The sequence below is a fragment of the Solanum stenotomum genome, unplaced genomic scaffold (assembly GCF_019186545.1).
Source record: "Solanum stenotomum isolate F172 unplaced genomic scaffold, ASM1918654v1 scaffold29892, whole genome shotgun sequence".
NCBI classification, from domain to species: Eukaryota; Viridiplantae; Streptophyta; class Magnoliopsida; order Solanales; family Solanaceae; genus Solanum; species Solanum stenotomum.
This window is the reverse complement of record NW_026030698.1, coordinates 6646-19864: the sequence shown is the minus strand read 5'-3', so window position 1 is coordinate 19864 and position 13219 is coordinate 6646. Positions and strand designations below refer to the sequence as shown.

Below are 13219 nucleotides of genomic sequence, written 5' to 3'. Positions count from 1 at the left end.
GTGATGGTTCGAAAGGTATAGATATTGCCATCATGAGCAACAATGATGGCATCAGTGTTAACCATTTAATTTCTTTTAATTGCTATTGTTCAACTGATATATAAGTTATTGGGTAAAATGAGATTCTTCACCTAATTGACAAACTATTCATGAAATTCTTGACGCTTAGGAAGATGAGTTATAGAGCAAAAAAGAACAAAGATGGGTTCAGTGGAGTTTAAGTTAATGTGGATCGGGTGGATATGATTTGGGTTGGTCAAATTAGGAATTGGTGAGTTCGTAAATTAATTTAGATTATTTAAAATGTGACCAATAAAATATCACCGCATATTTAGGGAAACAATTAAATTCTGAGTAGCTATTAAAAAAAAGGTCAATGCTGGACCCAAAGGTAGATGTTAAGGGTATTTGGGAGTTAAAAGGTAGATGAAAGGTAGTTTTATATCATTTCTAATAGTTTGAGGGTATTTTAGACCCTTTATCGTTTATAGTATCACATAGAGTCATACTAAATGGTTAGTCATAAATATGACATTAACCATATAAATAATGGAGGAATATCAAGGGGGGAGATTATGGAAGGTGTGAGAGTTACTATACATTATGGTGTAATTAAACCTTGAAGTTATGGACATCCACACAAACATATTTACAACAAAATTTTATTTTATTTTTCATTCTAATTTATGTTTGAATTGTTATTATGAGCCCAATGCTGCATGTCTTTTTTTATTGGTTACTATGCCATATCATTCGTGAGTGTATGACACACACTCTCTATATTTAGTTGATTGTCAGAAAATGTTCAATATGTATGTTCTTTTTAACTAATAAAGGTGTTTAATTGGAAAAAACCTAAGATATGATGTCTAAGTGAATTATGCATACAACTTTAAGAGGCCGTCAATGACTTTAGCCTAAGTTTTATTTACATATGAAATAAATGGTCAGTAGATATAAATATGCGGTTGTTTTAACAAAATATAAACTTGTGAATCAATTTTTATATTTTAAAAAATCCCAAATCATGATATTATATTTCCAAATCAATATTTTTGGAGAATATATAATCACATATCCAAACATTGATTTCATCTAAGAATTTCATATAATGATACGATATCAAATGACCAAAAACCTACTAAATATCGTAATATAAGTTAAATCAAAGGGAACTATCGTCTGTGTTTACAATCCCATTTACCATATCACCCTCCGAATGCATCGGATTTCTCTTCAAAACTCTTCCCTTGTCCATTTTTTTTTTTGCATATTTTTGGGTTCTATTAGGGTATATTCTCCGCTTCTTCTTCCTCTCTCCTCTCTAAAACAAAAAAAATGTAAAATCTTTCACACTGTTGATCACCTCCACAACTTTAATATAGTTATCCATATTTGAAGAGAGAAGAGAGAGGAGAAATTTTGCTAATTCGGAACCTTTCCTGTTTTCATCCAACCAGTCAAAGGTGACGCTTTTATTGCACATCTTCATCAATTTTGATCTGGGTTTTCTTTTACCACCAATCTTTGTTATTCTTGGACTGTCCAGTTGGTGAATTTGAGAAAGATTTGATTTTGGCATGGTGGGCAGTGCCATTTTGAATGTTTAGTCTATCCCTTGCTTTACTGGTCAAGTTTCCTTTTTTCGTGTTTTTTTTTGTTTCGAGGATGATGATGGGTTCTGATCCAAATTCTTGTGTGTAGCAATCTTGTATGTTCTGATTTTCTGCTTAGAGATTGACTTTTTGTTTGTATTGCAAAAGTGAGACATTCTGAAATGGCGGAGAATTCCTCAGCTTGGTTTAATTTTACCCTACACTTACTGTGTGTTCGACTGGGCACTTTTGGGGGTTGGGGGTTGGTGGAAGTATCTCCTCAAAGTATATTTATCTACTTTTTATGTTCAAATATCTGTTTGTACTCGTTTAAACGCTCATCTCTCCTACCTGCCATCAATCAGAACATTATAGAGTTGTATTTTATTAAAAAGAAGTATTTGTTTATTTGCAATGTGGATTTGATTATTTGGACTAATGAGATAGACGTTAAGAATAAGCATGTACGCTATCACGAGGGAATACCTTATTCAGATTAGGATCATTTAGTTTGATCTGACGAATACAAATGATGTTTTTAAGAAGAAGAATACTGGTTTAGATGACCTAAAATTGTTAGGCCTGAGATGTACACCATTTATAATTCAGACATTGTTTGTTTATAAGAAAAGAAAGGTTGCAAATGTAGCTTGTTTAAAAAAAAATAGATCTTGGGAAGTTGAATTGCTTTGCTTTTGTTTTTTTCAACTCCCTCTATTTTTTGTGTTTCTCTCTCTCTTTGATGTCTGGTTATGCCAGCTGATGTAAAACTATTATTTGTGTTTCTGATTGCTCTCTTTCTCTCTATCTCACATACACATTCACACACATGTTTCATTGTAAATAATATTTGTCTTCTTCTCCAAGATGGTCATGCTATGTGCCTTATATTCTCTGTCAAAGAATGTGGAAATTCTTATTTCGGTATTTTCTTTGACAGGCTATACCAAGGACTATTTTGTGGTGTATATTCATTCATGTGGGAGGCGTTGATGGAGATGTCTTTCTAAAGACTACATTGTTTTAGCGTGTTGTACGACAAGTTCAAGATGTCTTGATTTCATTTTCTGAAGACTCTGAAATACTAACTTGGAAGAACTTTGAACGTTATATTCACTAGCCTATTATTTTGGCAAAAGTTTTTTTTGCTGTCGTGAGTGGTAGTGACAGCTGCTAACTTTATAAGAGATTCAAAAGATAGAGACCAACTTAGATCAATTATCACCTAATGGACGAAGTAGTTCATTTATCATGCCAGAAGCAACACATTCCTACTAGAAAAGTTTCATTCAATGGATTCTCCAAAGATCTGTGGGCTGCAGTACAAGACGGGTCTGTAGCTGATGTTGATTCTTCTTTGGCATTCCTCAAGAAGAGTGGAGGAAATATCAATTTTAGGAATGACTTTGGCCTTACACCTCTTCATATTGCAACCTGGAGAAATCACATCCCAATTGTTAAGAGGCTCCTTGCTGCTGGTGCAGATCCTAATGCTAGGGTGTGTTAGTCTTCTGGTCCTTCTGTCATCTCAATTTTATGATGTCATTTATACTTGCATGCTGACTTGTTGCTCTCTTAGTTTTAGCCGTCACGTGATAGGGTGAATAATTACTTACATTTTTCCCCCTTTGTTTCTCACTCTTTGGTTAACATTGGCATGTTTCTTAGATATAGTGGACAACACTCAAAAACATCAATGTATTCAAGGCTTAGTTATTTGATTATTTGTTTATAGTGCGCTTCTTCTCATATGGCTAATTTGTCAACTCTGTTTTCCCTTTGATAGTACTTTGATAAATACTCTGGCTGTGGTGTTTTTGTCTTTTTTAAGTGTTCGCTAGAATGCCAATGTAATGTTGAGTTGCTAACTGTGGAGTGCTATTTGGTGTATCGTACCAACCATGTGTTTTGTGTTGATGTCTGACTTGGGGATTTGTTCAGATAAGCTACTAGTAGGGGTGAAAAATGAAAAAAAACTGTATTTTCTATGGCATGTGTGAAAATCAATGTAACTTGAAAGATTGTAGGGACTTATTGAGCACACAACCAAATGGCATGGTCCTCAATGTTGTATCAAGTTTGTATCCTGACAAGTTAGAAGAGAAAAATATGTCACAATCCAGATAAGGTTGGATGGGTTCCAGTCGTGCAGTAATTCTTAGCGGTATAGTACAATGGTTATGGACCTCTGACCTTGAAAGTAATGGTTATCTATTGCTGAAGATGTCAGTTTTTCAATTTAATCTCGTCTGTTTAGAAAGCTTGATGTACATTTGTCTTATGAAGTCTATGTTTAGCTTATCAGGATGGGGAATCAGGATGGAGTAGCCTTCATCGCGCCCTGCATTTTGGTCATCTTGCTGTTTCTAGCATCCTTCTCCAGTCTGGTGCTTCTATCACTCTGGAAGATACGAAATCTAGGACTCCCATTGATTTGTTGTCAGGGCCTGATTTACAGGGCATTGAAAAGAATAATTCAGGTGGATGTGAAGACTCTTCAATTTCTGTAACTCTTGATGATTCTTTTAGGAGTGGATAGGTTGACTTTCTTTGTCTTTTGCATGTTTTTTTTCCTTTTAGTTGCTACGGAGGTTTTCAGTTGGGGCAGTGGTGTGAATTATCAACTAGGGACTGGAAACGCACACATTCAAAAGTTACCCTGTAAAGTTGATTCTCTCCATGGATCAGTCATCAAGTTGGTTTCTGCAGCAAAATTTCATAGTGCCGCCGTTACTGCCCGTGGAGAACTCTATACTTGGGGTTTTGGAAGAGGCGGCCGTCTTGGGCAGCCTGACTTTGATATACATAGGTAACCTGAATAAGAGGAATGTTTTTGATTGTCCAGAACAATCCAGCAATATATTTTTTCTGTTTTTATAGAGGGATGTAGTATATATCTGTATTTTGCAAGACATTTGGCAAATTAGTACTCCCTCTGTTTCAATGTAAATATCTTACTTTCCTTTTTCGTCAGTTAAGATAAATAATGTCTCTTTTTATATTTAGTAACTAATTAAATCTAATATTCTACATCGCATATTTCGTACCGCGAGATTCAATCGGCCTTTTGGTACATTATACACATCTTTAGCTTAAGACCACAAGATTCTCAAGTCTCCTTCATTTTCTTGAACTCCATGCTTAGGTAAACTAAGATACTTAAATGAAATGGAGTGACTCCTGATTAAAAAAAATTGAAATGGAGTGATATTTTTTTTAAAATCCTAAATGTTTTAATGTGATTATTTTGTGTTCTATTGTTTTCTGTTCTTCAACTCTGCTACTTAGACTTTCTCATGAAAGCAGTATAGGTTCATAGTTAGTTTCCTTTATGGTTTCAAGCTTCAAGTGTGTTTGTTAATGTATATTCTTTCCTCTTCTTCCAGCGGCCAAGCTGCTGTAATAACTCCACGGAAGGTGATCTGCGGTTTAGGGGCACGTCGAGTGAAAGCTGTTGTTGCAGCTAAACATCACACTGTTATTGCAACAGAGGCTGGAGAAGTTTTCACTTGGGGTTCCAACAGAGGTAAATGCTTTCCTGATATTCACATTGCCATATTTACCAACACTTTCAGTTATCCCGAGCAGCTAATATTGTTTCAAATGCTTATTTCCATGATGTTATTAGGTGTATTAAAATTGTCATGCTTCCTTGTTGGTTGTAATTTAGTGCATATGAACTGGTCAAGTGTCCTTGCAGTTAATGTGTTTTTGGCTTTATGCCTACTGCATATTGATTCATTTAGTGATGATGAACAGAGGGTCAACTTGGGTATACTTCTGTAGACTCTCAACCTACACCTCGTAGAGTGAGTTCACTGAGGTCAAAAGTAGTTGCTCTAGCTGCAGCAAACAAACACACTGTTGTAGTTTCTGACTTGGGTGAGGTTTTCACTTGGGGATGCAATAAGGAGGGTCAGCTAGGCTATGGAACATCTAACTCCGCTTCTAACTATGCTCCAAGGGTAGTTGAGTATCTGAAGGGAAAGGCGTTTGTTGGAGTTGCTGCAGCTAAGTATCATACAATTGTTCTTGGATCTGATGGAGAGGTTTTCACTTGGGGTCACCGGCTTGTTACTCCAAAGAGAGTTGTGATTGGACGGTTCCTAAAAAAGATGGGCAACATCCCAATGAAGTTTCATCGTAAGGAACGTCTTCATGTGGTTGCAATAGCTGCCGGGAATACACATAGTGTGGCTCTTACAGAGGACGGCACATTATTTCACTGGGTGTCATCTGATCCTGATCTGCATTGTCAACAGGTTTTAGCTGCTGTCTATGTTGTGTATACTGTTTATAGCACTGCATGAATAATGTCTAACATATCTTAATTATTTGTAGTTATATTCACTATGTGGTACAAATGTAGCATGCATCTCTGCTGGGAAATATTGGACAGCTGCAGTTACTGTGACAGGTGATGTGTATATGTGGGATGGGAAGAAAGGAAAGGAGAAACCTCCTACTTTAACTCGGTTACATGGGGTTAAAAAGGCAACTTCAATTTCCGTTGGGGAGACCCATTTGTTGATTATCACTTCTCTATATCATCCTGGTTACCCACCTAATATGTCCAATAATCATTCTGTACTCAAGCAGAAGATGAAAAGTGATACAGATGAATTCAATGAGGGATTTATGTTTGATGAGGTTGAGTCAGAGGAAGTTTCCTATATCTCAGAAAAAGACGATGCCAAAAACAAGACTGCACCAACCTTAAAGAGCCTTTGTGAGAAGGTGACTGCCGAGCATTTGTTGGAGCCACGGAATTCTATTCAACTGCTAGAAATTTCCGATTCACTAGGGGCAGAAGATCTAAGGAAACACTGTGAGGTATTTTCTTGTCGACTCCCTCTGTGCTTTTTTGTGATCTTTTGTCAAAGAGAGGTTATGATGTAGTAATAAGGTTCAGGAATTATAAAGTTAGAATGCTAATGATAGAGTAAATAGCAATTATAGTAGTAGCATGTTCTAAACTCTCGCGAGTATCTTCTGTAGTTCTATTTGCTAAAAGATTCAGGGTTAGGTGCTTGTTCTGTAATATAATTAACCATTGGTTGTTTCTATTAAAAGATTAACAAAATGAGACTATAAGTCTGGCTCTTACTTCTAAAAGTTCTTCTTCTTCTTGCTTCTCTTTGTCTGCTACTAGAGCCATGTGTGGTAGAGTATTGGTTCTCTGTCGTTTCTGAACAAAACTGCTTGAAAGTCTACATGTTTTAAGAGTCATGACCGATTCACGATTTGTTCACTGGGAGACAGATTTGTCAATGCCATCTGACTCAAAAAAGAGTTAGTGGGTAGGGAAGTGGAGGGGAACCCCCCCAAAAAGGTTATATTAGATCTGCTTACCATCCTAGCTTTCTTTCAATCTTTCAGTCACTTAGTTGGAAAGGCTTCTTTTGAAAAAGGGAAAAGGCTCAAATATGCCATCGAACTTTCAGAAAAGGCTCATTTATGCCATCCGTTAAATGTTTGGCTCATCTATGCCATTACCGTTTAAGAAAAGGCTCATTCATGCCAATGTTTTTTAACGGTGGTTTTGCAAAACCATTTTTGCCACGTGGCCAATTATAATTTGGCCACGTCATTATTTTTTTTCAGAATTTTGATTTTTTATTATAAAAAAAATAATGACGTGGCCGAATTATAATTGGCCATGTGTAAAAAATGGTTTTGAAAAAAATGTTTGTTCAAAATTTTGATTTTTTATCATAAAAAAAATAATGACGTGGCCGAATTATAATTGGCCACGTGGCAAAAATGGTTTTGCTAAACCACCGTTAAAAAATAATGGCATGAATGAGCCTTTTCTTAAACGGTAATGACATAGATGAGCCAAACTTTTAACGGATGGCATAAATGAGCCTTTTCTGAAAGTTCAATGGCATATTTGAGCCTTTTCCCTTTGAAAAAAAATATGGACTGGCTTCAAGAAAAGGTTAAAACCTGTTGTCTAATCAACTCGTCTTTCTTACTGCATATTGTTTTTTGTTAGATGCCCAGCTCACTTTTAATTGTTATGCTTTTGACTTCAAATTTGATGGTGGATTGTACTTGGCTGTAAAACATGATATAAATACAAATGAAGTGGTAATTGAGCCCAATTTCTTTATCAATTGTCTATTCGTGACAGTTTTTAGTCTTTAGATTCTGGACAATCTTTGATTAACTTTTTAACCTTTTCTTCTTTTTATTTTACAATCTTACATGCATTAGTGTGCCGAGATTTGTTATTTGCTGCCGGGCTCGTTAGTAGGTTACAGGTGCTTCCTACATTACTTATCATTCAAGACTATTTTTATGGGCAGCACTTACCGAAGTTATGTGGATTTTTCTTGCAGGATATTGCAATCCGCAATCTTGATTATATATTTACAGTCTCGGGCCATGCAGTTGCAAATACTTCAGTTGACGTATTGGTCATGCTTGAGAAAGTGTGGGATATGAAGTCATCTGAACCCTGGAGTTATCGCCGGCTTCCAACTCCTACTGCCCCCTTCCCTGCCATTATAGACAGTGAAGAAGATAATGAAAAAATTGAGGCACTTAGAACACGTGGCAACTGTACAAGCAGGCCAATTTTGAGACAAGTGAGAGACCAGAGATTAGATAACTTCCTACAGTCTGATGAAATTAAAGAAGGGGTTCTGAAACAAGTACGAGCTTTGAGGAAGAAGTTGCAGCAGATTGAGATGCTTGAAGAGAAGCGATTCAAGGGGCAGACTCTTGATAACCAGCAAATTGCTAAGCTTCAGACAAAGTCAGCATTGGAGAAGTCACTTGCTGAGCTTGGTGTTCCTGTAGAAACGGTCCAATCAACAGTATCATCCTCTGTTCTTGCTGATGGAAAAGGGAGCAATAAAGTGGATGTACCTAAGAAGCAAAGCAGAAAGAGCAAACAAAAGGCAGCACCAATTGAGGTAGCATCCAGTCAATGTGAAAGTGCTGAACCCAGCCCCAGAAAGGGTGCCTCGAGTGTTCAAATTCCTGAAGTCCAGTACGAGGTGAGGTTTTATCCTTTTGTATTTGTTCAATCCCTTGGTGTGGAAGACAGTAAACTATGTTCCATGTCCAGTTGAACCAATTAAAAAGTATCATCCATGTTTTAAGGTTTTTCATTTTAATATGTGGAAGGGTAATGATGTGCTGAAGAGTGAAAAGTGTGAAATATCTTTTATAATCTTAAGATGATCAGGTTGATACTTGATAGTGTCAGATTATTGGTTACAACACAGCCTGGTTTGCTTATGTATTTGTATATTTTTTATTCGAAAAAGGGTAAAAAATGCCCTTAAACTATGTGAAATGAATCAAAAATGCCCTCAGTTGGTAGTTTAATCCATAAATACCCTTGCCATCAATAGTTTGGTCTAAAGATGCCCTTATTGTTACTTAATGGGTCAAAAATGCTCCCTTTTCCAACAATTTTTCTTTTTGAAACATTCTTTTCCTAATGATGATTTTTTAATTAAAAATTGATTATCCCATTTCAATTTAGAAAAGATTTAGAAATAAAAATATTTTCTATTTTATGAGAATTTTTTTATTGTTATCTAAATGAAAATTAATGACGGGGTTACTATGTGGGCATTCCAATAAAAATATTACTTTTAAAGAACACTAATATTGTTTCTTTCCTTTAAGAATCACTTTTAACTAATAAATAAGGATGGAATAATCTTTTTTCTTCTTAATCTCATTTTAACAATTAAAATAGACCAACTCCATGTACCCTTTTATATGAATATAGATTGTATATATAAGATCATAGTAATCCCGTCATTAATCCTCATTTAGATAACTATAAAAAATTTCTAATAAAATAGAAAATATTTTTATTTCTTATTCTTTTCCAAATTGAACCAGGATAAATATTTTCTAATTAAAAAAATCAGTATCAGGAAAAAATATGTTTAAAAAGAAAATAAATGATATATTTATTTGGAAAAGGACATTTTTGACCCATTAAGTAACAATAAGGGTATTCTTGGACCAAATTATTGACGACAAGGGCATTTTTTGTTCTGTACTATTGACAACAAGGGGCATTTTCCAAACTATCGACTACCGGGGCATTTTTGGACCAAACTATCAACTGAGGGCAGTTTTGTTCATTTCACATAGCTTAAGGGGATTTTGTAAANTTCCAAATTGAACCAGGATAAATATTTTCTAATTAAAAAAATCAGTATCAGGAAAAAATATGTTTAAAAAGAAAATAAATGATATATTTATTTGGAAAAGGACATTTTTGACCCATTAAGTAACAATAAGGGTATTCTTGGACCAAATTATTGACGACAAGGGCATGTTTTTTTCCGACTATTGACAACTAGGGGCATTTTCCAAACTATTGACTACAGGGGCATTTTTGGACCAAACTAGGGCAGTTTTTGTTCATTTCACATAGTTTAAGGGCACTTTGTAAAAGGTAAAGGATGATTTTGCTGATGAAACGTGTGTTCAGTACATTAATGTGAAGTGTATTTAAAAGAAAAACAGTAACAAACAGCAGTCATGACTTTCCTCTGTTATTTTGGACCCTTTTCAGTTTTATATTTTATATTGAGGAGCTGCTATATAACTACTTTTCAAAGTCTAGTAAATTAGGAATCTGGTTATTTGACTTAAAAGAGTATCACCACTAGTTTGAGGAGGTATTCTTATGAGTCTTTTTGTGGTCTCTAACAAGTCATTTCAGCAAAACCCCAGTGCTCTTTATGCATGGAAGCTGCTTTTATTGGGTCATTGAACTTTTGCACTCTATTTTTCTTCATGATTTTGGCTGGGGAAATGGTTTTGCTTCTTAATAGTTCTCTTCCAATTGTAGGATGGCCACAAAGGTTTGGAAGGAGCTGCTGCCAATCAAGAGGCAAAAGATTCTTCCTCTGTCACCCAGAGACACCTTGGAATTACCTGTAATAGTAACAGTTCATCAGTTGTAGCATCAAAAAAGAAAAATAGGAAAGGTGGACTCTCCATGTTTCTAAATGGTGCTCTTGATGATGTTCCTAAAGTTGTAGTTCTGCCACCAGTTGTGCAAAAAAGTGATGGCCCTGCTTGGGGTGGTGCTAAGGTTGCGAAAGGCTCTGCATCTCTTCGAGAAATACAGGATGAGCAGAGCAAAGTAATAGATACAAAGCTGTTGAAACTCACAGACCCAGTAGAAGATCCCTCTGGTGACAGTAGTGGTGGTAAATTATTGTTGAGTTCTTTTATACAGTCCAACCCAATACCCATGTCACAAACAGCATCTGTCTCTGATGTGGAAAAGAACACCCCTCCTTGGGCAGCCTCCGGGACGCCTCCTCGTTTACGTCCCTCTCTCAGGGATATCCAACTGCAGCAGGTTGGTTATTCTCTACCCTCCCTGTTCCCCCTTGTGCCAAAGGTAGAATGTGCATGCGTTTACAGAAATAAAATTTGGACTTCTGAACATCCATGCTGCATAGTACTATCTGTTTAGCTACATTGTATTCCAGTTATAGTTGTCTTGCATGCCTGATCGACTCTTCTGTTTGTTAACCTATACAGGTAAACAATGCCCTTTAGTCTAGAGTAACTGAGTAACTACTTGATCTGTGATAATAGGCAATTGGAAATAGCTTGTGTTTCTAATAGGATTACTACAATCCTTGTCCCAAATAATTTGTCTATCTTCATCAAAAATAATTTGTCTATCTTCATCTTTAAATACATTCCACCACTTCACCTTTTACATGTAATTTCCTCGATGTTCTCTTTTGTATTTTGCTTAGAAACTTATTTCAAATTTCACTTTATTTGAGGTGTAGAACCCAATGCTCAAGTGAACTATTTTAGGATTTCCGAGGAATATGTACTGGCAGCTGGTTTCTAGCTAATTATCTGTTTTAATATGTTGGTCAATTTATAACTGCACTTGAATTCAGAATCCCTAATCCATACATGCCTTTTGTTAGTTACACAAGATTATATCTGCCTAATCTTTTTCTGTAGGGGAAGCAGCCGTTGGCGCTCTCTCATAGTCCAAAGACAACAACTACTGGCTTCTCTGTGATGACTGGTCAAGGCTCACCATCAGAATCTAGTTGTCCGAGTCGCTGGTTCAGACCAGAAATTGAGACACCTTCATCTATACGTTCAATACAGATTGAGGAAAGAGCTATCAAGGACCTAAAACGGTTTTATAGCAATGTTAGAGTAGTTAAAAACCAGTCCTAAGAATGCCAATCAGCAAAGCCTAATCAGAAAAAGGTTGTAAGAGTGCCAAGACAGTTAGATGTTCAATTCCTACTCTGCCCCCTTTGTTCTGCTGGGTTTTTGCCCGTAAATAGGTGTACAGTATGCCCTAATGTTTTGGATATCTCAACGATTAGTCGGCCGGTGTTCTTTTCACCCAATTTCAAATAAGGAGCCAATAAAGGGCAAATATATGTACGTTTGTCCATGTGTATTTCTTGGATTAGTGGAAGTCATACACGTCCATTGTTTTTCTTCATTTTTCCAGCTCCTTCTGGGCGTGGGGATTAGGGGGATCAGGCTCTTGGTTGAGTTTATTTCCTTTTTTCTTGGTAAAAGCATGCAGCCTTCAAATATTTACTTTAGTATTCATTGATTTCTTGGAGATATTGGACAGTATAATCAAATTTACATTTTAATTGTCGAACTCCTTGAGAATGTCACTACTAATTCCGGATTTCACATTAGTTTCACTTCAGAATTACGTTTTCAAGTGGTTGCTGAGCATGATAGAGTTCTGAAGGAGGGTAATCTGCAAGTAAAATACTCCCTCTATTCCATATTAACACACTTATTAAGGAAAACAATTAAGGACATAATTTAAATTATACTTTACATTATTGTCCTTTGTGAAATCATAAATACCCTGGTGAATAGAATATCGAGAACTATAAGCTTCTACTAAAATTTGTTACCTCAATATGTCAACATCTAGAACACAACTGGTTTTGGTAAGGAAGCACACCATTTCCCCCTTGTGAGAAAACCTCTATGGTATTTTTAAGGACTACTTTTAGTTCAACTAAGGTTGGATCGTCATAGGGCTTCGCTTTAAAATTCATCATAAGAGATGCTTCTGAACCATATTGAATAATAACTCCTCCATTTGTTAAGTCCACCAAAGGAACCCCTAAACGAGCCAGCCTTTCAACATCACAAATTAGATCCTTTCTCCTCATCCTCAACATGAATGACATTGATAATCGACAACTTGCAAAGAGCATCTGTCACGACATTGACTTTACATAGATGGCATAAGATGCTTGTGTCATAGTCTTTTAACAATTGGTGCCATCTCCTCTGGCAAAGATTCAATTCCTTCTGATTGAACACATACTGAAGGCTCTTATGGTATGTAAACACATCCACGTTAACACCATAAAGATAATGTCTCCAGATCTTCAAGGAAAACACCATTGCTAGCAAATCAAGGTCATTAGTTTGGTAACTTTTCTTATGAACTTTAAGTTGTTTGGAAGCATAAGCTGTGACCTTACCATGTTGCATCAACACATAGCCAAGGCCAATCCTGGAAACATCATAATAAACCACAAACCCATCTAAACCCTTTAGTAAAGTCAAAACTGAGGCTAAAGTAAGTCGAATTTTAAACTCCTGAA

At 36.0% G+C, this 13219-nt stretch overlaps 1 protein-coding gene across 3 annotated transcripts; it reads left to right on the top strand.

The window, feature by feature from the left end:
- Positions 1 to 1277: 1277 nt before the first annotated feature.
- Positions 1278 to 12082, top strand: LOC125851767 (uncharacterized). Of its 3 annotated transcripts, none has more exons than XM_049531513.1 (10): positions 1278 to 1466; positions 2536 to 3093; positions 3901 to 4075; positions 4176 to 4404; positions 4982 to 5121; positions 5355 to 5857; positions 5937 to 6428; positions 7940 to 8602; positions 10429 to 10947; positions 11577 to 12082. In XM_049531513.1, exons 2-10 carry the CDS (start codon positions 2824 to 2826, stop codon positions 11799 to 11801), a joined length of 3216 nt encoding a protein of 1071 aa, XP_049387470.1. In that variant the 5' UTR covers positions 1278 to 1466; positions 2536 to 2823; the 3' UTR covers positions 11802 to 12082. The 3 variants fall into 3 exon arrangements, with proteins under 3 accessions (XP_049387470.1, XP_049387473.1, XP_049387471.1); XM_049531516.1 differs by lacking the exon at positions 1278 to 1466 and adding an exon at positions 1535 to 1552; XM_049531514.1 differs by lacking the exon at positions 1278 to 1466 and adding an exon at positions 1562 to 1583.
- Positions 12083 to 13219: the final 1137 nt, after the last annotated feature.